The 27,906-nt window shown below is 37.5% G+C and overlaps 1 protein-coding gene across 13 annotated transcripts in view; it reads left to right on the top strand.

Annotated features, from left to right (window-relative positions):
• GULP1 (GULP PTB domain containing engulfment adaptor 1) overlaps positions 1 to 27,906 on the top strand; it is a 273,935-nt gene that overhangs the window by 134,979 nt on the left and 111,050 nt on the right. For 10 of the 13 annotated variants that reach the window (XR_007378704.1, XR_007378705.1, XR_007378712.1 and 7 more), the window contains 3 exons: positions 180 to 274; positions 9,955 to 10,010; positions 10,923 to 11,055. Coding sequence is in view for 4 of the 13 variants with exons in the window: in XM_048953935.1 (XP_048809892.1) it covers positions 180 to 274; positions 9,955 to 10,010; positions 10,923 to 11,055 (284 nt within the window). In the remaining 9 variants the exon portion in view is untranslated. Of the gene's footprint in view, positions 1 to 179; positions 275 to 7,367; positions 7,536 to 9,954; positions 10,011 to 10,922; positions 11,056 to 12,234; positions 12,310 to 12,421; positions 15,601 to 27,906 lie in introns of those variants that run through there. The other 3 variants (XM_048953938.1, XM_048953940.1, XM_048953937.1) reach the window with 2 other exon arrangements.

Genomic DNA, 27,906 nt, shown 5'->3' with positions numbered 1-27,906 from the left:
CAGTCTTGGAAAACTAATCAAGACCTGACTTCTGAATTTGGATGTTTAAAAACTGCAGTTAATCATTTTCCTATCTGAAGGTGCTGTTATTCAGCTTGTAAGACGTAAGCTGAGTTTTTCAAAGAGCAGGTCATAGCTCGTTCCGTTTCCCTCAGTGACTCATTTTTCTCTTTTTCCAGAGAGAGACCTTTTTGGGGCAGAACCTTTTGACCCTTTTAGCTGCGGAGCAGGAGATTTCCCTCCAGACATTCAGTCCAAGCTAGACGAGATGCAGGTAACCATTGAGTTATCAATTATGCAGTTTTCTCTGGATGTGTGAATATTATTGCAATACATTTTTACGGTGATTTTAAAACAAATTTCAGACTGTACACTCATAGATACATAGAGGAGAGGGAAAAAATATGTAAAAGGAAGACAACCAATATTTTTGTACTCATGGGGAATTAGAATTTATCAGCCTGAAGATCTCCACAGATGTTATTGCATGGTAATAACACAGACAGACACCTGAAATTATTTAAGGCCTACCAGCACGGTAAGCAAAATAGACACTGCTTTTCTTTGCTGGGAAGGGACTGAGCAAGTTGAAAAAAGAGCTGTTGTTAGAGGCCTACATACATGCTGACCTTGTTATTCCTCAGAAATTTTCTGCTGCCTTTATAGTCATACCTGACTATTGCATTTTGGGCCACAGACTACTGAGAACTGATTCAAGAACTCAGGTCTTTTTTCATCAGGAAATGTTTGTTGATTCTGAAATACTCTATGCTATCTGTTTAGATGTTGGTTTCAATTTGAAGCAGTTTTAGGAGAAAGCCCTCAAACTGTGGGCTGTCTCAAACTGCAAACTGCCATTTCCTTGCCAGGTTGCTTATCTGTTTTTTTTCACAGCAGCCTGCCAGCAAACGGAAGGCTAAAAACACTGGGAACTTGAATTTCTAGGATGCTGGCTCCTCAGCAGAAAGTGTTCCCAGGGCTTCCAGACCTCTTGTGTCTTGAGAGCCCACGAAGTACGAGAGCAAGTTCTCAGGCTCACTGATTTCCTCCCTTCTGCCTAGAGAACAGCAGAGACATTTTTAAATGGCTTCAATACAATTAACTACTGTTTAATTTTCCTAAGCAAAATTTTCAAGTTCCTGTTCGTTGAGACATCTAAACTTGTATGTGGAGGAGTTTTCCATGTGGATGGCACCACTGGAGAAAATTCCTCTCGCTGTGAAATAAGAAAGCTATATTCCTGATCGTCTGCACTCTGGCCCATGTAATTTTAGATAGCAGCTAAAAGCCAAAGCTGCTTTCTTTCCGCTTACATTGGAATTACTTGTGTTTTGTGAATTCATAATCAAGGCCTTTGGTAGAAAACAAAAACAAAACAACCAAGACAATCATAGGAACTTCACATTGACAGAGATCTGTGTTTCCATTAAGTATAGGCAGTTCTAGGTGAACTACAGTATCTATGAATACTGTGCTGTGTAAAGGTAAATATCAAACACTAGCAATTCTTACTATGAATAGTGTCGAGTCCAAATTTTATATTCTTAGGCTATGACTTCTATATGCTGTCATGTTATGAAGCATCAAGAAATGGATCGGTAGAAATCTTTATCAGAGGTTTTTGACGAGTCATGAAATGGAGAACTCAACATCCATTTCTACTCTGACACAAGACAAAACAAATTAATCTTTATGTATTGCTATGTTATGTTGCAAATAATGTTGCATTAGTTAAGTAGTCTGCTGTGTTGTGTGCATACATGTCTTATTCTTTTTTGTTTGATCTGTGAATGTGTATCACAGAGAACCTAGCTTACCTTGACTGAAAATGTATTAGTAGACTTTTGTGTTGATGAAAAAGTTGTTCACGTTTAATTCAGTTAAGTGCATAACTGACAGGATGTGGAAAAAAAATTCACTTTTGACTTGGACAAAGCAAAAGCTGTGGGAAGTTACTTTTCTATGACATTCTTCTATCATTTTAGATCAGTGTTTAATTTAGTTGCCATATAGAAGTTGTTTGTGTAGGTTGTATGAATCAGTAGTGTAAAATACAAATTGAAATGTTTTTTCCTTATCTCTTTTATCTTCTTATGCTTTCCTGGGTGCCTAGCGTCAGCGATGGTTGGTATATCATATTTTAATAATGGTGTTTACAGCATTTATAACTGAAATGTATATATGCTCGTGTCTGGTGTTCTTATGCTTTGATTTTATTTATAACTGTTTTGTATTTTCATGCGAATGTGGATGTATAAAATACAAATCTTAAAATCTTTTTTTATATACGCAATTCTGTATGTCAGTGCCATTAGCATTTTTAGAAGCCTACAATTTTTAAGGTGAGGATAGCTGATTTTAAACTTGTTTCATTTGTCTGATCAGCTGATATTACAACTCTTTGTTTTCCTGGTGTGATACTGGAATGTCCAGTGCTGTTCTTTAGATGGCCATTAATGAAATGGTCTATGTAAAACCTTTGGTTACATAGATTTTTATACCAGTACAGCCATCTTATATAAATGCTCTTTCAATTGGAGATAATTATTTCCAAACTTAAAATGAGTCAAAGATGCTAGAGGTCATTTGTTGCTAGGAACAGCCTACAGGAGGAAAGGTAAATGCTTGCCACAAAAGGTCAAACCACAAAGCGTGTGATGTCCTCTAAGAAATCTAAAATTCAGGAGAAGTTAAGAATAATGTCAGCTGCTTTCACAGAGTGGCCAGGGTTGGAAGGGACCTCAAGGACGGTGAATCTCCAACTCCCCTGCCACATTCAGGGCCAGCAACCTCCACATTTAATACTAGACCAGGCTGCCCAAGGCCCCATCCAATGTGGCCTCAAACACCTCTAGAGACGGGGCATCCACAACATCTCTGGGCAGCCTGTTCCAGCACCTCACCATTCTCATAGTGAAGAACTTGCCCCTGACATCCAACCTATATCTTCCCTCCCTCAACTTAAAACCATTTCTCCTTGTCCTGCTGTTATCTACCCTTTCAAAGAGTTCCCCTCCTGTTTATAGACCCCCTTTGGGTACTGAAAGGCTGCAATGAGGTTGTGCTGCAACCGCCTTCTCTCCACGCTTTTCTCCACGTATTAAATATGGTATATATTGTTAAATTCAGCTTAACCCACGCTCTGAAAGGCCAACAAGTGACCTCAGAGCCAACCAGTGGCTGGAAAAGCTCCGGTCAATCCTTTAACTCAGTCTCAAGCAAGCATGCTCTAGTCTGCAGAAAAGCTGTGTTAGAGAACATGTGTGTTGGAAAAGGACGTGCAAGCAAAGTGGGTGAAGAAATCACAGCAGAACTGAAGAGGCACTGGGGATAAACTCTTTAGGAACAGGTGCTTTTCCTTTGCGTATGGTATTCTGAACTTAATGCAGTCAGATCAAGTTCCTCAACCTCTGGGGGAATAGTTTTACGTTTAAACTTCAGGGAGGATCCAAAATTCTATCTATTCTATTTCTTATTCCAAGCTCGGCTGATCTTTTTGGAGAGCTCAAAACTCCAGCATGTGTTGAGATCCTAGTTTTTCAGCACAGACATCTCTCTGAAGACTCTCCAACCTCCCGTTTCCTCCACCCTTATGCTGAAACATATTTTCATCCTTTCTATTTTGACTTCATCCAAACATTATTAAAATGAATCTATTTTCCCAGAAATCTTGGAGTGAGGTGAAGTTTCCCTAGATCTTGAATCATACTAGCAACAGCTGCTATGATTTATTAAAATCTCAAGGTAGTTAATATTATAAAGTCTGCAGGATCTGCAGACCATTCTCCGTGCACAGCCCAAAGTAGTCAGGAGGCTTGTCTAATTTCCATCCGAAATAAGTTATGCTCAGCCCTCTAAATTGTCTTCTCAATACTTGTTGATTTATCATTGGTCCACTGAGTTTGTGCTGACTTAAGGTCATTGAGTGAAGTCAGGTGGTGAAGGGATAAACAATCTAACCTCAGAAAGAGCCATATGGGTTGACTTTGGCAGATTTACCTTGTGATAAAATTGAATTAATTTGTGTTTTACTGCTTGTTGTTTTTAAACGGAATAGTAAAAAAGAAAGAAAAAAACTAACTGAGAATTTTGGAAGATGGTTTGTTTTCTGATTACTTTTCATATTGGAAATAAGCTTTGCATCTCTAGGAGACCCATCACATGTTAGTATAATATTGTTGTTTTTCTGTGTAACTAAGATGTTCAGTGCGTGTGTTAAGTCATCTTGGAAGTAAAAAAGGGCTGTCATGTAGATATGAGCACATAAGTAAAGCATAGTGTAGGTGTACATTTTATAGCTTTTCATGTTCCCTTTCCTGTCCAGTATCAGGGATGGTCTTTGTCTGCATTGCTTCAAAATCAGCCAATTTGAGATATTTTCTGACCAAATGTTACTATTTCCTGAGCCCTGACTGTACGAAAAGCTGTGGTGCATATGGTGTATAATGAAAGGGCAATCTGTTATGCTAAGAATCTGAAATGCTTAAATTTAATATTTAAAATACTCAGTATTAAAACTGATGATACATAGCATGTAATGTGTACCAAGTACTGACCATATGTCATGTTTAAGAAAAAGAATTCCGCTTGATACATTAATCCAGTTCAGTAGGAAAAGGATAAAAATAAAGTGTAATTTATAATTACTCAGCCATTCCAACTGACATCATTATTATTACAGCTGTGAATGCTGGGTTTTGGAGTGGAGAGTAGAAGGCAGGCATATGCTGGATATTATAATAAACATACAGCAGCTTCAAGCAGAACCATCAGAAATGAGAGGAGCGTATAAAGGAAGTGTAACAGTGACAACTGACATAAGGCTGCAGACATTCTGTTTTATGTCCTCTTACCTGCCTTAATCACATTTCAGCTGTGCCTGGACGTAAATGAAAATCTTTCCATAAAAACTGTTTGTCTTGCATCTTGGCTGACAACAGCTGATTGGGTAATTTTATTATTGTTACAATCATCATGTATTTTCTGAAGTATAGGTGTGCAGATTGCAGAAGTATTGGAGAATTTGAAGCTAGCTGGCAAAAACTGTGGGGCTCGAATGGAGATGGCTGTGGGAGATCTGAAGTTTGTGCTTTATTAATCTTAAGGAATTTGATTGCAATTCCTTTGCCTTTCTCTGCTGGAATAGTATGTTTTGAAGTTTTCCCTTTTTGAGTGCTGCATTTAATGGGAGCATTGATTGAGGCAATACAGCTTTCTTTGACTGTCCTCGTTTATAATCCTGTGATTTCTTTAACTTTAATAATAATAATCTGAATTAGTGCATAATCTGGCCTTGGCTGGCCAGAAAAACCTCACTGGGCATGCAGCTATGTTAGATATTACCAAGCAGTTCTGAAATGTATAAAGGAAAGATAGGAGCGTGCAGAACATGAACAGGATGTTTGCTGGGTTATAGGACTGGCAGAGATTTGAAAGGGCTCCCAGCAGAGATAGAAATCAAGTTGTGTCCTTGATAGACCAGTTGCCATAGATTTTCTACTATAATAGCTGCATCAAGAATCTTCAGGTTGAAGCATAAACTATCCCTTTTACAGCCTCAAAACTGGCAGCTGCTTCTAAATGCTTAAAAATATTAGAGTTTCAGACACACTGGAACTGAGAGGTTTATGATTCAGCACATTGAACTGTCTCGCTAATCCTGGGGCTGGTGCTCCTGTGTAAGCAGTCGCCTTCTGACTGCAGTTGCATCAAGAAGCTGCATCCTTTGGGTAAATAACCAACGTCTCATTTATGACAGAATGCTGGCTTGGAACTTCACACTCTGTTTGCTTGAAATATCTTTTGCACTGAATGCTCCTCCTGTTAGCTTGTTGAAAAGTACAGAAGGGAAGGGGAAAAAAGTCAGATATGCCAGCGAGCATTGTCAACATCATGTCACCCAGGTAGGGCAAACCTGGCAGCACAACTGGAGAATGCTTACAGCCTGGTAACTCTGCTGGCTCACTAACTCACAGTATGAATGTTAGGAAAATGCAGAACTTTGCCTGAAAAATCTCAGACCATTTAGTAATCATCTCCAGGAAGTGTATTGAATTTTTCAGCATTGCAGATGGTATTTTCTGGTAGGTTTATTAAACATTCAGACTCTTAAAACCTAGCCTGGGGGTTACATTTGTTTGAAATGAAGCTGTTTTGACTTATGAATGATCTTTTAAAGCCAAAAGGTATACTCCTGAGGTACTCCTGTGCATTATGACAAGTCTTGAGTTTCTGCCAAGTCCCAGTGCAGGCTACCTTACAACAAGATTTAGTTTGATTACAAGGTGCTTGCCTTACTAAAGCACACAGTATTGATTTCATAGCACGTAACCAACGTTCTTCAAGTGAATTGGAGGCTCAGAGATTACTGAGCTGAGCAGTGTGACAAGTGCCTCTGGAGCTGATGTTCTTATGGCATTTCTATTCAGAGTCCTTGTTTCCAGCTGCTTACAGCTTGACAATACCTTTGCCAAACAGACTGAACATTTCTGGATTCAAAGGTGACTTTTCTTCTGACAGTCAGGCCATATGTGTGTACTTGGAAATGATTCTTTTCAATGCAGAGAGCAGGAGTGTATGGCTTATAGTAGTGTTTCTACCAGTAAAATATGAGAAATTTTGAGTTTAACTCCTTAAGAATCTCTTTGCTCCTTTCAAAGCACTGCATTTTGATAGTGCTGAGTGTTTCATGCATTTGAAATTCATCCTTCAATCATTTTCAGTAAAACAGGTATTATTCTATTTGCCTTGTGGTGAAACATAGATAACCATAGAGTGTAAAGCATAACATCTCTCAGTGTTATGCTCACCACCAGCACAGCGAATGACTCAGATCAAACCTGAGATTTTGTTGGGTACCACTACATTTATTATTAAACTACTTCTAATAAAAGGGATTGCTGAATGTACGAGACATCTGGTATTAACAGCAACGTCCACAACTTGCATCTCTTTGAAGTGTGAATATAATAAACTTCTTTTTCTCACACAGCAATCTGATCTTTCCTACTTATAAATTGTGTTGAATTTTGCTCACATTCAATATGATTCAAGTGAAACCTGTTTTTCTATCAATTTATGTATGCAAATAGTCAATATTTTTATTCTAATACTACTTAATCTACACACAGTATTTCTTAGAGTGAAGTCCTTTTATAAATTAATGGCTGAGAGAAAGTTAAGAAAACTGACTGACCAAATAGTGTAAATGTGAATTATCCTGTGAACCACCTGGAACATTCTGGAACAGTCTTAGCTATGTACCTCGAAGTTGAGCTAGAAATAAGCTGGAATTTAGATATTTATAGTGAAAATGATCCTTGAGTAATTACTTTCTCTTTTATTAACAGTGTTTTGTTTCATTGCAGGAGGGGTTCAAAATGGGATTAACTCTTGAAGGCACAGTATTTTGTCTTGACCCACTAGACAGCAGATGCTGATGCCAAGAAACTAAATGTGAAATTCTTACCCAGTATTTTTTAATTCTGAACATGTATTCACAAATATTATCCATGTGCCAAAATATGCTTTTTTTTCAACATGTGAACTCGTTTGAGGTTTGCTTCTGTAAAAAAAAAAAAAAAGACTTAGTTCCAGTCTTTCCCTGTACAAATGTATAAAGTTGTACTTGTTTATGAAATATGAATTAAATTACACTGTTGTTTCTTTCCCTCGCACTTTGGCCCAAGTTTACTACTCTTTACTACTATTTGCCTGGAAGCGTTCTTCAGAAAGCTCACATGTACCTCTCTGCAGAGATGCAAGCATGATTTTCACGTAATGCTTTACTTGCCAGTATTTTGAAAATAAGCTTTTAAGCCATTATTTAAAGTTCCATCTGTGAAATGATTAATTGCAGTTGCGATGAAAAAGCAGAAAATATTAACCATTAATATATGCTTAAAAAGTTGGTATGCCTTGTAATTAATTTCTATTACTGTGTACAGTTATTACACTGTATATCTGTTATTCGCTTATAAAATCTGGAAGATTTTTAGGTCATTAAATCATGTTTTAGAAGCTTACAAATAGTGTGTTACTTAGCATTTAATAGCATAGAAGAGCTGCTAAATTGCAGAAATGAAGAAGTACCTACTCTGTTTTATTTTATAGCTGAACAGTACAGTGTGCCATTTGGAATTCATTACAAAACAAAATTCATAATGAAAATTTGAACGTAAGACTAGAATTTTGCTTCTACTGACGGATTTATGTGATGTTGTGCACAAGCAGGCACTCTTTGCAGAGGTTAATTCTGTGAGCTACTTTCAGCACCGGAGTGTTCAGTTGGGCTGTTGAGCATTGTTTTCATGGTCTTCTTTGATGTTCTGTGTCTTAATATAAGTTTGAAGCTTGCTGCAAGGTTTCGGTATGTTAGTAAGTCCTTCATACTCACTTGTTTTTCATGTTACACAAGCAACTGCACACCAAAACTTTCAGCTGCTAATGAGTTTAACGCTGACCTTTCTATGCATACTCTTCACTAACCTTCTGCACAAGCAATAAAATAATATCTGGAGCTTATCTCAGAAAAGGATTATCATTACTCTTTCAAGGCCCAAACCCCACGTTTGTTCAGTTCAATCCTCTTAACAATTCTGTTATTCTCCCCTTAAAACAGAAAGATGTTGATAAAAATAAAAAATAAACTAAGAGCATTTTGGATATTTTTTCTTGTTTTCCAGAGAGGCCTTTTTGTGACACTTATGGCTTACAGTTTACACAAAAATGTATTTTTGCAATTTCATTAAAATATGTATATTTTTACACCCCCTTCCACAAAGTCCTTCAAAGTCTGCTGAGATGATGTTATTCCTTTGCTGAGTTTGACTCATGCTCATATACCCTGCTGAATTGGGATGCCAATGTTCTGCATTGCATTAGTCTTCCTCTCTATAATTCTTCATTGAATATTCATATAGAGTATCATATATATTAAAAAAATATCTATAAAATCACTAACAAATAGAATAGTATGTTTCATAAAGAAAAGTCTTTATAATTTTGTTTGTCATATAGTATTTTGGAATTTGTATAATGAGGATGTTTAGTAGCCATAGTAATGGCCTTTTTTTAACAAATAGAATTTGTATTTTTATTGTACTTTAAAAAGCTTTACATAATAAGCGTATATTTAGTGGTCATTTATTACCGATCATAACACCAAAATAAATAATATTTGCACATTTTAAGAACTGTTTTTCGTTACTGATTTTTATGATAGTTGACTGCAAATGGCATGATTACATATTGCATAACTGGTCAATCCATACAAAAATACTGAACACAGCACGACATTTTTAATGAGAAGGTTGCGTGATCCAATTGGAAACTGTATTTCTATGTAAATTCCAATGTCTGTTTAATTTTGCCTAAAATAAATGTTTTTAAATAAATTGCATCCTGGAACACAATGTTCATTCAGTTGCATGCTCACTGGATGGGAGGGAGTGGAGGTGCATCAATGTCAGATGAGCTGCTGTGAAGAATGCTTTGGAGTCGCTTCTTATGGTGGTGTCAGAGAATACCAGACATCAGCTGCTGTAAAAGCACACCCCATTTTTTGTTCTTTGTTATGGAGTTTGGCCTGAGCTGTAATCAGGAGAGAAATATTTGTTCTATATGCAGCTATCTAGCATTAGTAATATCGAAACTTTGATTCCTCTTGCTTCTCTTGTCTTTCCACAGTACTTCACGGATTTACTGGACTTTTTATATGCTTTTTTTTTTCCTGTTATACTTAGCTCATAAGCATACCTGGTTAGTAAATTACCTTAATGGTTGTTTAAGGAATACAGAAGGCAACCTCTGTAGGATCCACCTGTGTTAATGGGGTGGGCTGCAGAACATGGTGTTGATGCTTCTGAGAAAACTAATCTTAAATCTTCTGTTAATTGCTTCTTTTTCAAAAACTCTCATCAAACTAATACTTCAAATCTATTTAATTTCTTGCAGAAATGGGGCTTGGACAGTTTATGGGACTGGACACTGTCAGGGATAGCAAGAAAGGGGTATGTGTAATCTGCTGTGAGTTATAATAAACACAAGCTACTCTTCTTTCTTAGAATTTGTATCAATGTTCCAACTAGTATTGGTGTTCTTTTACAGATAATGCAGTAGTAATGTGAGCTAAATTTTCAGGCTATTAGTGTAAATACATATCTTTGAGACCAGTACAAGGACTGTGGGTAGTTGCTCTTATTTTCTCTTAGATTAAATAGGAGTTCTCACATTGCTTAGAAGAGCTTTGTGTTCAGAAGCTCTCTTCAGTTATCTTTTAAAAGCACAGCCTGATGGCCTGCTGATGAGAACATGAAGTGCTTCCACTAACTGTGAACTTGGGTACATCACTTAACAGAAGATGGTCAAGCCTGAAAAAGGCAGCAGTATCATCCGTAAGATTAGGAATATGGTGCGAAGGGAGTAGTGAAGAACAAATTTTTGGTGTTCTGAATTTTACCTTAAAAAAAAAAATATTGAATTTGGGTGCTATCAGATTTTCTGCTTTTGTTTGAATATCTTTTCTTTTTAAAGTTTCTTTCAACTCTGCTAATACTGCTGACCAGGTTGTAGCATGACTTTCTAATGTGTAGTGCTGCACTTTATTTCCCCACTATACTGATACTTATTCCCTAAGCTATATTAACAGCTAGAAAATAGATTCCTCCCTTTCTATTCTTTCGTGTTAAATTTACTCTTTTTCTCTTCCTATATGCTTATCGCACCACCACGAGAGCAAACATGTTGCTTAGGTCAAAATACTTCTTAAACCAACTAAGCTCATATATGATCAACTTGTGTGTTTTCTTTAGTACATGATAAGTTAGTGAGCATCGCTGCGGGATGCTCTTAGCTTAATCCTTTGCTTTTACTTCAGCTAGATCAGTTTGTAAGTGGCTCTCTTTTGTCTCTCCACGTGACAGATTGATCAGGTCATTCAAATTGCCAAAGATAAATCCTTCATGTGGCATAAAGAGTTGTATTTTATTTTGGCTTCCCTTTTGGAAAGAAGGAAAGGAAAAAGATGGTGCCCGAAGTCTTCTCACACTTTTAGAGGTAAGTGTGACTGTGTAATTCCAAAGGTGATTGAGCTTGCCAAGAAATGGAGCTGATTCTGAGACTTCATTATGATGATTATTTTTCAATTTGTGGCGTTAAGCACGGCCTCACTCTCACAAAGCAATTCTGCTTCACAAAAAGAGTCCTTTGTGCAAAGGAGGAGCGTGCCACTGCTTGAGAAATCTCTATCCAGAGCCTCAGTTTTCATTATATCCTGCTGGTCACTAAGTTTGTCGCCTTTTGGACACTCTCTGAAGAAAAATTATTAATGACTGCAGATGAACTCTCTTCTCTTAATTTAGCACTTTTCAAGATAGGGAATGCAGATGTCACTTAGAAAATTTAGAAAAACAAAATGAAAAAGCTGAATAAGTAATCAGACAAAAAATAACCAAAGATGCCTGCAACTTGTTCTGTAAGATTTAGCAAGAAGACAGAAAGTAAGTAAAGCTAGCAAATAAGCTTCAGCTCCTGATTACCCTCCATTTTTTTTCCCCATTCTTAAGACATATTCTTAAACAGAATGAGATGTGTTGCATCGTGAAGGGGTGAAAATATGTAGCACTTCTCATCAACACACTAGAGAACAGAATCTCTATTTTGTCCAATTATTTGATGTTGATGGGAACTTTTGTTTAACATTTATAATATATGCATCATTCTTGAGACACTTTAATATTCAGTGTCAGTGCAGAGATTAAACAAACTGCACATTTCTTTATTCATCAGATCAGAACTTCCGGGAACTTAAAACATTTTCAATGGATTTCATGGACTGCATAACAATTTTATGGTGGTGCACAAAGGTTTCTGAACATATGAATATGCAATTTACCATTTGTGTTTGAGAAATATCTTGAGTGTCTAATTTATAAATAGTCTGGGCTAAAAACACCTGAAAGCTTAGTCTCACAGAGTGCATTTTGGAATTCTAATGCTCATATGAATGCCAGCAACTAGAATCTCTGTGTTCAAGGTTTTGAGCTCAATTTTTTCAAACTTTCCACTATTTAGTTCAGCAAAGCTTTATCCCTTGTCATGAAGAACACAAAGGAGTAGAATAGAGAAGAAGCACAGCAGAAAGTTAGAGGGAAAAAATGCCATATTGTGCAGTTTAGTAACTTTTTTTGGTGAAACTTAATTGATTTAATAACATCTCTTTTTCTGCCACATCAGCATTTATGGCTAAGTGAGGATTACACAAGGGCCACCAGCCAGCAGATTTGACACATTTGCAGTCAACAAGAACAGGTAGACCTATGTGAGCTAAACTCCTTATTAATCTCCTTATATTGAAAGAATTTGCCCCAAACAGGATACTTAGAACAGAACCTCAAGGTTTTTCATGTCATTTTCTTTGCAGTTTCTTGCCACCCCAGGCTTTTCTGACTGAAGAAATACTCAGAAAGTCTACTAAACTGAGTCTTCATAATGGCTCCTTGGTGCTGTACCACAAATGGTATTTAAATAGTTCAAGTTTTATTTTATATACAGGTTGAAGGTGGTTGTATTATAGGGTTGAAGAGCAGCTCTGAGCTTCAAAGCAAAAAGACCCTGAGGCAGTATTAATTTGGTGTAAGGGAGGAGCATTAAGGTAGTCTGTTAGGATGGGAATATTTCACTGAAAGCCAAGCATTATCTTGAAATCTCTACTGGTTCACTTTCCAAAATATTACTGTGCATTTTAAATGTATTTATGAGATATATCTTGTTTGGTTTCTTTATTTTTTTTCAAATAGTACTAATATTTCATAATGGAAGAGAGCTGCTATTATAATAGAACAAGATCTCCTGGTATTTTAAGACTGAGGAAGTATGTACTAATGGCCATGCTCCTTGTGTTCTGACAACCAGGCATGGGTTATGATACTATGAAGAAGCCAGAACAGTTCTTAATTTCACAGTGACTTCAAGTGACTTCAGTTGTAATTCGTGGCAGTTAAGTGTGAGGTGCACATAAAGAAAAAAAAAAAAGAGTTTTATGAGATGAGTGGGAATTAATGAGAATGAGAATTCTCATTAACATTTATGCAACATTTATGTAGCATTACTTGTGGATCAGACATACTGCTTCTGAAAAGCAAAACAAGCATCTCTTGCTGTTTGCAGGTTATCAAAAGCCTAATTATCAGACATTTTAAACTTCCATTTCCACATTCAGTGCCTGTTTTCTCATCTTTAATAACGTTAAATGTATACTTCAGAGTGTTTAAGGATTGTTAGGATTTACTGCCTGTTTTAGTAGTACCTATAGATTGCCATAATATTGAATGCATACAGTAAGAAGATTAGTCAAAGCTGTGATCTTGTGCCATCAAAATTGAATGCTGTCGTGACATCACAAGGGTTGATGCATAACACTGAAATAATCAAACCAACTATACCAATTTATTATTTAATAGACCTTCAAAGCTGTAGGTATTTTGTAAGAACTAAGTGTTATTAAAAAGAAGTACGTGACTGGAGCTCACTAAGTAAACAAGATAAATTACCTCTTGGCACTATAATAAATAAATCAGTAAGATCAGTAAAGCCACATGAGTTGTATGGCCAAAATTAATTGACATTAACTTAGGAAACAGATTTCTTAGGACCACAGATATAGTCTCTCACGGACCTCCCTGGTTGAATGCCAAGGAGTTGGATGCTAGAGAGGAAAAAAATCCCAAGCAATATTCTAAGGGATACCTGACTATGATCCAACGTATTGCTGCAGATAAGTTTACATTAAGGTTGAGCTAGAAACACGATCATTCCAAGCAGTAATGCAGACTGCATATTGAGGCAGTTCAGCCATTTATAAAAGGCATTCTCCACTGAAAAAGTGTAAAAGAAGGTTATCAGTATTACGACTTCAGTCTGATTTTAACACATGCATGTGGGGATCATCCTGATTCTTGGTGTGTTTGTAAGCACTTCATGGTCACAAAAAAACATTGGAAAACAATGAGAAAGGACAAGCAAAATGAAAAAGCTTCAGACAGGTAAACTATCAACAGGAAAACCTGATTTGCGTGACAGCAGATACTCCAGCAGACACTCATATGATGGTTGAGTGGTCTGAAAAGATGATAAATTTTGGAGCACTTTTCAACTCAAAGATGATTCAGCAAATGCTTCTGAGCAGTATTTATCATGTGCTTAAACACTGTTATGCCATTGTGTTTTATTTTGATTTTATTTTTCAGTGAAAAAAACTGTAGACAAACTGTTTACAGTATCTAAGGTAACATTTTCTTATTGATTCATCCACCTGAGAGTAGAAAAGCCAACTTCTGTTGCTGTACCCACTGCATGGTGCAGAATGCAGGTAGTAGTGCACAAGTGAGCTTACCAATACATTTCTACAGAGACTGATGCCTTCAAATACCCCTGAGTTAGGAGGAGAGTTTGAGAAGGTTAACCATTAATGTGCTTCATACACTGCAACTTGTAGACAAGGATAGGGATGATCAGAGCTAGCACTGTGAAGAAATGTCAGATCATTCCAAATCAGGATTTCAAGCACAGTACGTGTAACTGCAGGCAGATGCTGAAGGCACTGCAGATATAACCCCCCTCTGACTTGTTATAAAGCAGAGAACAATCAAAATTCCCTTTTTTCTCAGTTCCTGGAAAGCACTACTTTAGATACATTCCTGCAGAATTTAGGTTAATTGGGAATACATTCTGACTTACACGTAAGTAAAAAGCAAAAAGCTAAGAAAAGAGAGAGTCTAATGGTATCCATGAAATATGCCTTCTGTTTCATAAATGCAGATTTTTGAAAATTGAACAGTTCTGTGTGCATAGGACATTCTAGCTTCTGTGTTTCTTTTTATTTATTTTTCCCACAATTCTGTTGTTCTTAGAGAACTTTCTGAGAATGTGTGAAGTATGCAGACTGTATATTTCAATTTTAAGACTACAAATAATGGCAAACATCTTTCTTTTTTAAAACCTAAAACCCAGACTTCTTCCTAAGGATCACAAGTTGCACACGGGTGTCTCTGAGAGTTAGCAAGCCTACCAAAGGAAGTTGGAAAGAAATATTGTGGTTGGCCCCAAGAACTGTGTTGACTTCAAGGGATGATAAATCAGTTTGTAATCTACAGCTCCCTGTGTTCTTGTAGTTGTGCTTTTTTTCCACACCGTATGAAACAGCATCACCCAACTTGAGCTTTGCCTGAGACTGCTCCAGTATTACATGCTTGGATGGTAGTCCTTGCACCGGTCTCCAGAAGAACACAATTTTAAGCACAAACAAATGAAGAGTTTTAACCCAATTAGGTGCAAACATACAGAGAATCAAGTTGTGTGTGTACTGAGAGCTATGGAAAGACAGGGACAAGTCCAATTTTTTGAAGTTTTCCAAACTCCTTGTAGAGCCTTGCTCACCTTTTTTTCTGATGCAAGATACCAGAGACAGATAACTCACAGTGCCAAGACCACCTGTGCAGTTTGATTACAATTTGATGCAGTCACTTCTGTATCTGTACAGTTTGTTTATGTTTTGGATTTGGCATGAATTCATAGAAAGTCTTTTTCTTCTTTCTTTTCTGCAGTGTGTGCTTACTTTGCTGTAGTGCTCCTCTATTAGTTATTTCTCAGTTTCTTTACACTTGTCATTATGGTAGGATAAAGGCAGAAAAATGTTCCTGCCCCTTTTTGTATGCCTTTGTGTCACTAGGTTGTACACCATTCCTTTATTGTCACATGTATCTACATAAATAATTGTGAAGAAATACATGTGAACTATTTTTATATCATTCCACCACTATGGCCTTTATCCCTTTGAACTAAAAAAAAAAAAAATACAATTTTAGGATAAAGTCGTAAGAGATGTTTTACATTAGAACCAAATTCAGTCATACACAGGAGATCCCCAGATTCCAGGTGTGCATGCTGTTGAGGAGATTCACCCCAGGCTACTGATCCCACAGGGCCACCACCTTCTGCGAGGTGGTACAAACTGGAGATCGATGTCTCTACAAGAATTCATCAGACCCAAACATGCAGGAAGGGTTGTGTAGCCTGAACTTCAAAGAGCTTCTCTCTGATGTTTCAGCTCTTAATTCCTTCTTACCCTGTCAGTTCTCCACTTCCTCACCTCAGCGGTCCCTGTATAGCACCAGAATCATATCTCAAGTCTGGTCTCTTGACTAGGTTATGCAGAACTTTCCTTTCTTCGCTTGAAATCCTTTATTGAACATCATTTGTTATGCCTGAATTTTACTTTTTTTTTTTCCTCAACAAGCTTGAATTGTGGAGCATCAGTCTATACTGTGAGGGAAATAAGGGTTCCAAACACCACTGTTGTAGGACCCATTTGAAGAGTGAGTGTGCAAACCTCATGAAAGACAGACTAGAGAATTCTTGTGAATCAGTCCCAGCCTCCCCTTTAAGGCTGTCTGGAACTCCTTTCTTTGCATGGCTGCCACCGTGGTCCTCAGCAATTCATTTGGTGAGATGCTGTCTGAGGCCAAGCCAAATGTACTCTTGATTCTCACAGCCCTCTCTCAAGATCAGTCTGTGGCTGTGGTAGATTAAATGCACATGGAAAAGTGAATAGCTGCCTCACAGTTTTGGCAGGCCTGACTGCTCCAAGTCTGCCACCCACGCTTTTCTCCATTACCAATATTCAGTTAGTATTTTAATCCTCTTTTGTATCTCTGAAGGCTTGTGTGTTATTTGTTAGAAATCCCCCCCCAAAAAGGAGCAAAAGGCATCTTCCAGACATGTGCGTTAACTCAGGAAGAGGTTGTGAAGCTTCAAACTTTATCTCCACCACCAATGGATGGATTAACTCTCAGTGAGCTGTTGCCATGCTTTACTGTCTGGAGTTCTGGGAACTCCAGCGCACAATCAGGACCCCATGTGAGGGATTTTCTTGAAGAAGCATGTCAAAAATGGTGGAAAGGCAGGCTCATAGAAGGCTCTTGTGGTCAGTATCCTCCCACAAACATCTTTTCTCTTGTTCTGTATTTGATGTAAATACATTTTCTTTTGAGTCTGTGCCAACGTGGCCAGAGACTTTCCTGGCTTTTGCTGTGGGTGAAATACTTTTTGGTCAGAGATGGATGCAGTGGAGAAAATGCAAGTGTGAGCAGCAGACAAGCTACTGGAAAACATAGGGTATATACATTTGGCCTGACAAGGCTTTTTTGGGGCAGGACAGGTTGTGACAGCTTTGTCAGTTTCCTCCAGAAGCTGCTGCTGGAGTTGGTGTCTGAACAGTTTGGCTGAGCAAAGCAGCACAAGCCAGGAAGGCTCATTTAGGTTGGGGTAAAAAATGAAGAGCTTCTAAGAGTATCTGTACATATTTAATCAAATATTGAATGAATAGAGAAATAAACAACATGTATTTGTATAGGAGAGACCTACTGCAATGCAGAGTAGTGAGTCAAAATTTAACAGTATTTTATTCTATAATCCTCAGTGCAGCCTTTAGCCAGTTCTCCTCCCTTCGGCTTATTATCAAAATGAGCAGATTATGCAGTATTATGGGCTTAATATTTTTTTAAAAATCTATGGTAACATACGTTACAGTGGAAATAGGAAGATAAGTTTATTTCATGTGCAAAAAAAGTAAAGATTTGACTAATAAATGATATTATCCCAAGTACTGCATTTCTTAATCTGAACAAAGTAATAAATGTATGTAGATCAACATGGAGACAGCAAAAAAACAAACAAACAAGTCACTGAAGCAACAGAGGGCTTTTTAGGTGCTTTTTCTGCCGAACTAAATTGTTTTGTTTTCCCAATGGATGTTTTAGCTGTTATTAGCAGCACATGCCCTAGAAAATTTTGACTAAAATTAACTTCATTAATAATGCTAGGCAGCGGTGTTTTTATATATAATGTTTTCATAACCAGGGAGCTTTTTTTACTACTCATTATTCTCATTGTATCTTATCTGCTAGTAAAGCCTTAAGTGCTGTCACCAGTAACCTGAGTTGCAGTTTTGTGACCACAAGCTAAACACTGCCACAAAAATGTTACTTCTTTTGTTTTGTCCCTGATCTGAAGTGATATCATGTTTCTGTTCTTTCTGGAAAAACTCAAACCAAGCTCAATTCAGTGGTTTTGATCTAAGTCTGAACACGCAGAGTGCAAATCTCAGACTGACCTATTAGGAAAACCATGACAACCATCCAATTCATTGTAGTTACCAAAATCTGAAGTACTTTTTGTCACTGGCCTAGACTTATTGCTGCTGTCACAGCAAGGGACTCAAGTCAGTCCCATTTACATCTCCCTGGCTATGTACTCCTTCAGCAAGGAGTAAGGAACGAGCTCCCCAGTTTGAATTGCTATGGTTCAGCACGGCTGCTGTAAGCACTTCAGGCTGGCCCAGGACATAGCAATTCTGTGTCATCTACACTTTCTAAAACTGCAGAGTTTGTTTTTTGTTTTTTTAATTAATTAATTTTAAAAGATTAAGTACTAGCAGTAAGACTAGGAGTGAGACCCTTCTGAAGGAAGGATGGAAACTGAAGGTTGTTTGCTTTACACGGAGGGAGGATAGGAAGAGTTAGAAAATAGGAAGAGTTAGAGAAGGCAGCTGGGACAGAGCTCAGGAAAAAGCACCACTGTACTCCTCTATATTTCTCTCTGAAACTGTAGCCAAGATAATTTAAAACACTTTGTTACAAAGCAAGAGATTTAAAACTTAGCATCTGATTATATTATGCTGTTTTTGTGCTTCATGGCATTAGCCTATGTAGACTTGACAGGAATTAATAAGAAATACCTCCTGTAAGAAGAAGCCAGTATATTTCTGTGATTCTTTCAGCTATCAAGAAATGCATATGTGCTACTTTGTTCTACCACTTTAAACTGCAGGTATAACATCAGTTTTGTATGAACATAGATATGTGAGTGGCAGCTTAATCTCACACTGAAAATCTGTGGCAGGCTCAGTAGCAGGCTGCACAATTGCAAATGATAGCATAGAAAGAAGGGGCAAGAATAATGCTATCGAAGCCCTAACCACCACAAGAATCTTCATTTCAGCTGTTTCTGTTTATTACTTTGGCTGTATCATTCATCTAATTTCATTGCTGCCCCTCTCTTTAATAGAGTATATCACACAGCTATAATTTTAAACAATTACATGGGAGACATATTTGTAGAAGCATAATCGAGGCAGGAGCCTGCAATGTTCATAGCAGCCTTTCAAAATGATTGCCTGGTGAAGTGCTGACCACAGCGTGGTCAATATAGTTTCTATCACATGCAGATGGCTCTCTGTGTGATTTTCTTTGCTGTAACAGCAATACATGTCCAGGTGACGCTGATCCAAATTACAAGAATTAGCAAACAAAAACCCTTACTAATGTATTAGTAGACTTTTTCTTTTGAGAGATTTGTTGATTTTGGTTATATTGAATCCCTGGGGAAAATTCAACATGTTTTTTTTCTTGAAGTATTTCACATCTAAAATTAATATTGCCAGAGATTATTGCATTATCTGGATTCATCTACTATTTCCATCTGTTAATAAAAAGTGCAACCACATGCTTTTCTTCTTGTTGATTGATGTGGTTTACCTTGAAAATATTCTATTTGCAAGAGTCGTTGCATTAAAAACCTGAGACGTTTGAAAATCAAATGTCATTGAAACTGGATTAAAGGATGCTCAGTAGGTGTAACCTTGCTTGGATATCTCCACTTACATGCAAACTGATTTTTGAACATTATTAAGGTGGTTTTCTCAGAACCTAGTGGGAGATCAGTACCCAAATTCCATAGAAATGCAGTAGAAAATACCAGCTGACGCAACTTGCTATTAGTGTAGATAGTAGCAGTGGTGAGACAGAAAGGCAATTCAGAGGACTATCTAGAAGGAACAGAGCTTCTAGATGCTTTAAGTCACTTGAACTCCATCAGTCCTGAGCTGATCCCTGGGTTTAACTGCACTGACTCAAAGATGCCATTGTGCTCAGTCTTTTCCTTCAGCACGCTGTGCAGCAGATTTAACCCCTATCTCATCTATTTCTTGCTGCAAATACACATCCCGTGCCACGCTTTCTGATGAAGTCTTTGCAATTAAGCTTTTTTTACCAGGTTCCCTGTGGCACCGGAAAGCATCCAACTGAGCTGTGAATATCTCCAGAGAAAGGTACTTCACAGTTTCTCTGGACAGCCTGTTCCACTGCTCTGTCATCCTCAAAGTAATGAGGTTTTTCCTCATTCCAGATGGAACTTCCTGTGTTCCCATTTGTACTCATTGCCCTTTGTCCTATCACTAAGTACTACTGAAAACAGTGGCCCAATCCACCTGCCATTTAGAATATATGTAACTGTTGATAAGATTCCTACCTCAGGCTTTTATTCTCCAGGCTGAACAGCATCAGTATGGGAGATGCTTCAGGTCCTTAGTCATCTCTGTGGCCCTCTGCTGAACTCTCTTCAGTAGTTCCCTGTCTTTCTTGAACTGAAGATTCTGGAACTGGACACAATACAATTATTTCTGAAATTCTGTTCATGAAAATCATTAAGCTAATTCATTATCAAAGCAATGATCATCCTCCAAAAATGGGACATTCTTGATCAGTAAATGAATAAAGCCCAAAAAGAACATTTTTGTTCTTTTTGTACAACTGTACCTTTTTTAGACATGTGTCTGTGTTGATATTGGGTTTGTGCATGTATAAGTGTGTGATGCTCAGTTAGAAATGCAACACTAACAGAACTCTAGAACCTGAACTTGCTCAGACTGCTAGGCTCAACATGGGTAGTGATAGTAAGAATAAAAAAATCCTGTAGGAAAACAGAAAAATCACACTGAAGACTTAAATTTCTGGAAATGTATGTAGCAGATAGTCTGAACAGGTTTGAGACAGCTTTGTATGAGTTCCATTGGCCAATGAGAAAGAGTGCTATCAGAAGTTGCCTGTACTTTTATTTCTGGTCCAGAGGCTGTCAAAGTAGTTTTCAGATGATCTGATTTCAGAAGAAAAGGGAAGTTATGAAATGCAGTCAAAACTCTGAATATTACCCCAAAAGAGAGTGCTGAAAAATCTAATAAAAGGCTGCTGAAAATCTAATAAAAGGCAGGACTTGGACACAGGGCAAAATTTTGTCAGAGATTACTGTAAGATGAGAACAAGTTTTGATAAAATAACTAAAGGCTGGCCAGTCAGTCAAGCTCAGGTGGAAAGTGTAAAAAACAGATTATCTTCCAACATTCTGGAGTTGCAAGTGCCAGAAGAGTGTTCAGTGCATAGGATGACATGAGCAGTTAGTGTAGGAAAGATGACAGGATTGCAAGTGAAGCAAGACTTTGAGATCTGTCTGCATCCTTATTTAAAGCAAACATACCAAAAAGAAAAAAGAGAAAAAAAAAAAAATCAAAAAATAACCTTTGTGACAATTATGAAAATTTCAGGTTAAATATAAATATATCATAGAATCATGGAATCACCAAGGTTGGAAAAGATCTCCAAGATCATGCAGTCCGACCACTCACCCACCACCACCATTTCCCCACCGAACCACATCCCTTAGTACCACATCGAAACATTTAAATATTTGATGTCTGATGAAGCACCATTTCCAGGTTTGTGGCAAAAATGCACTGATGTAAAGAATGAGAAACCACATACTTCAGTGGTATACAAAAAATAGAAGCCTGCCTAAACTCCAACAGAGTATGGACAGTAATTGCTGGACCTCCTGTGAAGGATAACAGCTAGTAAAGTGGATTGAATTTGTCAGAGTAGCACGGTCAATAGAGGACAGTATTAATTCTTAGCAGCTCTAGATGGAATCTTTGCTATTCTAAGAAAAATAGATTTTAATTTACATTTAAGAGTCATTTAAGGATTGGGATATATAATAGATGATTGATATTGGCCCCAAATAAACAGCAAACATCAGGTAAATTGTTAAGTTTTTTGCATGTGCCGAAGATTGTAAAATGTCTCAAAGGAGACCATGTCAGTAACACAGAAAAATCAGCTCCATGGAATCAGTACAGATAAGGCCAGATTAGGCCAGGGACGAAAATAGATACTTGTCTTAATTGCAGGCAGTAAATCTGTGAATTGTTTAATCAACTCCAGTTTTGTTAGATGAGATGTATTCCAAGCGAGTGCCTGGCAACTGACAATAGTGTATAGTGTACACCTGAGAACTTGCTGGGTTTTTTTCTATAGAGTGATTATGGAGTCAGTGAGGTCATAAACCTGTGATCCCCAGGGACTGAAGCAAGAGAGACAGGTCAGGAGAAAAACACAAGAAACTGAGTCCAGGAGCTTTTTAAATGAACGTTTCAGTCCAGCAGAAAGCAGTGATGAGGAGTAGCTGTACTGTATTTTGAATGATATACTTTCTTCTCAGTTCTAATTTTGTTATTTATGAAGCATATTGCTTTGTCTTCTCTCTTTGCTTCATGTCCTTTAGTGCTCAGTTCCCTGTCCCCTTCCGTGGGTTACCCTTTTCCCATGTGTCCTTGTTCCCACCTTCCTTCTCTCTCCTCTCCTATGCTGTCTTCATTTCAGGTACCACTCATTTCCCCAAAGCCTTCAGCTCTGAACCAGTAGCAGCTCAGCGTTCTTGGGCTTTGCCATGGTGACTTTTTAATCCCACAGACCCCTTTGAAATAGGACAGAGAAGGGGGATATACTAGTTAGGCCATTGTTCTTGTTTTCTTCCTGGGAAGAAAAATTGTGCATTTATCCATAATGGTGCGTAAAGTTCTTGGATAGAGTGCAAAAGCAAGCAGCTTAATGATTTCCTTAGCCAAGTAAGTCTTGGATCATTTTTCTGGATATGACCAGTTGATGCATTGCACATCCCTCTGTCCAAATGGAAAACAGCTCATTCTCTGGACAGATTTGAAGCTGATTCAAATTGTCAGAGTGCTGTTTTATTCAACTGAGTTTTGAACAAGGTCTAGCTATATATCTAGAACATTGTTATTGTTAATTTTGTCGCTCTTACTACGTTTATTTTGACAGTTCCTTATTGAGAATTTAACATTTTAAAAATTAATTCAAATATTATTTAGGAATAATATTTAAAGCTCATATACTTGATTAATACAAAGCCCTTTAGAAATTCAGTTCTCAGAATTTTGAAACAAGTGGTCTCTGAAACAAGGGAGGAAAAAGAAAGGAATATAATTTTTATCTTGTTGAAATGAACTCAATGTTCAGATAGTTTGCTTAACCAAAATCTACATAATGTGTTATACGGGGCTTAGGAGAGGTGGAGCCATTGGAGTAACTGCTTGCTGGAGCATCCAAACTTGAAAATGTTGTGCAGTTTCCTTCTCCTTCTCAGGGAGGTGCTGGTGCCTCAGAGAAGCATCGGACAAAATTACACTATATTGTCAGGAGGCCATTCTATCCCTGTAATTTATGTGTGATACCTTTCATTCCTTTTAAATACACAGCAACCCTTAATATTCCATAAGAATAGGATCTGCTTTTTGTAACAGAGGTGTATGCATTTCCAGTGCTTCTTTTCTATTTCAGTCCATAGTTGCTCCTTCACTGCTTCAAAATCAGCAGTTGACCACATGGTAAGATGCCAGTTGCTGATGAAGAAAGAGGCCACAAGGCTTAGGCAAGGTTTTAAATGACAGACACAGTTCTCTCTTTATATGCATTTTTAAAGCTTGAGATTAGCTGCAGATAATTTTTTACATCCAAATGGATGAGTTCTAAACTGCAGTGAGTGAAAACTAAAATCCTTGGAACAACATCTCCTTGTACTTGCTGCTAAAGATGATTATAGGCTAACTTGCATTTTCCATAAAATTTGAGCATGTTTCCTGGCCACAGAAGCTAGACACGAAAATAAAAAGTAAAAAATCCTGTTTTACTGACTGCAGCTCAGTTTTTTCTTTCACTGCAGGATGGTTCACACAAAATAAAAGCAGTGTTTATCTTTTCACGTGCAAAAAATTGTCATTATATTGCCAAGAGACTCAGTATGCCCTGGAGAGAAATGAAGTTAGGAAAAGCTGTCAGCCTACCTTCTTTACCATTTACCATGGGAAAGCCATTGATAACAATCTGATTTTGCTGCTTTCCAGTCAGAGAATCAAAGCCTATATCCTCATATTCATCTCAGCTAAGGTCCCTGTTATAGCCTACCTATGAAAAAAGCCATAGAACAGACATGTGGATTCTGTTGTTTGTGTCAGTACTTTGCTTAAAGGTCATTACACGAGCTGGCACCAACTTCTTGGCTTTCTAGTCTCGGAGAACTGTGGTGGCCATCTGTAAGATCTGAAATTTGCAGCTGGATTCAATCAGATACTATTGGAATGAACGTTGGAAAAAGAGTGGCTAATGCCAAGCTGTCTGTCACTGTCAATTTAGCTCTGCTTTAAACTTACAAACGTTTTTGTGAGCTGTTGGGAAACAATAGTAAAATCAAACGTCTTATTAAGCAATGCATGTTTCATCCTAATGAATGTATCGCATATGAGATAAAGGATGAAGCATAATTAGTTACATGCCTGACAGCAGAGATTGCCTGGACCACACTGGCCTATCCTTTCACTGTAACTCTTAGAAGAAAGTGTTTGCTTTACATAAAAAGGGCGAGGTCATCAGGAGCTTGTCCAAACCAAACCAGCCAAACAAACTGAATTACGACAGTGGTGTCATGCAGATAGCAACTCACTGTAAGCTGCCCTTATGTAAGGCCATTAGACATGAGAAAGTTTCTAATTAGTTCTGCAAGGCAGATAGGGGACATGGAGTCGTAATCAAGTGCCTTTTGACAATTCAGGCTTAAATCAGTTCTGACTTTCTGAGAGAAAAATAGCATATAGGTAATAAATTTTATAAGCAATTTGGCTCAAGACCAATGAAATAGGAAGCTGCAAGATTGCAGTCAATCCTAAATCATTCAACAGTAATTTTTATCTATTGACTTCGTAGCCTTATGTTTAGACACAACAAGGTTTTTTGGCTTTCTGATGGCTTTCTTATAGTTAAAGCAGAAACAGTCAGTTATAATTTAAAACTATAAACTAGTAAATGTCATCAAAGAAAACAAATGAGCAAGATGGATTTGCTTAATATAAAAACTGGTGTATCCTTTAAGTTGCAAACCCTATTTCAAATAGGGGAAAAGATCAGGAGATTTACAAACATTTACTTTTAATAGGTGCTTATATAACATAGTACAGTTTTAAAGAGCTGTTACTAACAAAACAGAATTAGCGAGCTTCAACTATAGTGATGTTAAAATATAATTCAGAAATGCATCATTATATTTGTTTGTCCTATTACTGGAGCATCCTATACTCATTTTGCAACCACCACAAAACACTTCCTTTGTTAATGCTGCAATTTCAAAGCCAGAAGTCAAATAAAATTAAAAAATAAATAAATAAAAAGATGCTGCTGTTCCAGGAGCAACTTCAGCTTGCACTGCCTTCTGCCTTGTTGTTGATCAGCTTGTTTCAAAATATGCAGGCAGTGGTACAGTTCTGACTTTTTTATTGTTTCATTTTATAACAAAGTTCAAATGAAGAAAGAATTTAAAACCATTTTGATATATGTTGATATAGTGTGTAGTCAGTGGAAATGGTTTCTAACAGAAACCAAACTTGGCATTCATGATAGTAAAATTTGCAGTACAGGCTCTGAATCTGAAACAAATGTTTCATTATTCTCCAGTTTTCTTATGCCAGCCTTCATATCTCTGGAGCTCTGGTCCTAAGAAGCAGCTGGACAACCCTTCCCAACTCACCTGCAATACATGCAAAGTGTGATCTTCAATTTTATGAAGGAGTTTACTGTGGCTTTGATATATTCTTTTAACTCATGTAAAAGGTCAGTAGATTACAGGCATTGAGTGTAGACGACATATAAAAGTAGCTTTAATATATCAAAGCCGATGGAAGAAGGTAGCTGAGTTGTCTGTACGTTTGCCCCAGCAGCACAGTTTAAAATAAGCCTGCCTGTTTTATAGGTAATGCAAAGCACCTGTGGGTCAAGAAACCATCAGCTGAACTGTACAGTAAAAGCTGATGAATAAAAGACATATATAGCTCTGATTAACATTTCTTCTCCGCTCAAGACAAAATGAAGCCTCAGCAGGCAGAGCTGGCCTTTCTGTTTGTAGCCCAGGGGTGAACAGTTACGTATTGCTTTTGTTACGTTAACACTAACAGGAAAGACACAATTATCTTGTGTACCTGTACTGAAGCATTTAATAACATGCATCAGCTAATACAAAAATACACTTCTGTTCTGGATCAGAGAAGATTTTGTTTGGATCTCAGTATCAACACTTAGGATGGCATTTCTCAGCAGTTAGTACATAAATAAATATAAATAGAGATAAATATCATGTAAAATGAGTTAGTCTGTTGAAGGCTGAGACATATGAGCACATTCAGTTGTTTATGTTGTAAGACTTTTCTGGAGCAACATCACCATAAATGAGCATATCGTATATCTTCTGTCCATCTTTCCTGAGGTCTCCTTACTGATGGGAGAGCAGACGTAACAAACTGAGAACAGACAGGAAACTTGAGCAGCTTGCTGCCATGATAAATATACTGACTGGGTGACTGTCTGAGAGTACTGAAAGCTAAGAACTTACACAAGTCTTGGAAAGACTTGGAAAAGACAGTATTTGTGTTACTATAGCTTTCTGTGCCGTAACTTTGATAGTTCTACTGGAAACACCTGCAATATGTCTGGATTTTTAACTAAAGTCTTTCATGCTTTGGCAGAAAGATATGCCTTGCAGCCGTAAAGCTAGCAGTTTATTTTCTAGGCTACATGGCACTATGGGTGTGCGATGGAGCTGGAATCCTGTCAGACAGATGAAAGACGAAAGCAGTGCAGCTGAGGCGTAACTCCAGGAAGGACAGGCTAAGGGTCAGGCTGGAGGAGAGTAAAGTCTGCAGGCATCCCAAGGCAGGATGCAGAGAATCTTCTATTTCAGAGCACTGGAAGACATCAAAGAAAGACAGAGAGCAGAATGTGGGCTCTCAGATGGTTCCAGCGAGTGCAATGAGGTTTACATAGGTGAGGAGCGGCAGCAACTTGCCATATTTGTTAGTGAGTCCCCATCTTCAATACCAGAAATAAAGCACGCACCTTCAGCTCATAAAGCTAAATGCCACCTGGCTGTCTCATGCATTTCTGATTAGTTATGTTTCAAATGAAGATCAGGCAGTTTTGAGAGGATAGGCACTCTCATCTGGCAAAAGCAAAGGAAGAAATCCATTTTCAAATTCATATTATTCAATGATTATAATTACTCGTACTGCAGATTGCTTGTCACAGCATCTCTGCTGATGGAAAAGCCTAAATAGTATAGTGATACTCTTCCAGACACAAAGATCTAGAAGTTCTCCAGAAAATTTCTTATGTGTCTAAAGAATGCTAGCCAAAAATATATTCAATTATTTCCATAGGTACTCAAGACTATAATCTATCAAAAATAGGCAGATAGGAGTATTAGAAACTGTGCACTTACAATTTGTAGTCCTATGCCTAGCGTTGTTCTTTTTCTCAGGGAAACAATCGAGAAGAGTCTGTGATAAGCATCCTTCATTTTGTTTCTTGGCCAGCCTCTTTATTTATTTTTTCTGTTTTCCCTTCAACTATACTTCTTTCTGGAAAATACTCACAGAAGAATGTTTTGAACACTTCTAATTAATGTTAGCTGACATGGCCATCTCTAGAGCCTACACAGACCTGGTGTACATGTTTCAAAAGACACACATATCACTCCCACTCCGTAATTCAAAAAGCTGTTTAAGTTCTGCAGTGCTTTACTGACAGCCTGGCTTTGTGTCTTATTCTTTAATCATGTTTTGTTTAAAGGCTGATTTTATTTCCTATGTTTTGCTTTTCTCATTTCATTAGCCAAAATAGC

Source organism: Lagopus muta, chromosome 8, assembly GCF_023343835.1.
Source record: "Lagopus muta isolate bLagMut1 chromosome 8, bLagMut1 primary, whole genome shotgun sequence".
Taxonomy (NCBI): domain Eukaryota; kingdom Metazoa; phylum Chordata; class Aves; order Galliformes; family Phasianidae; genus Lagopus; species Lagopus muta.
The sequence above is the reverse complement of the archived record's forward strand: the minus strand, read 5'-3'. Positions and strand labels throughout refer to the sequence as shown.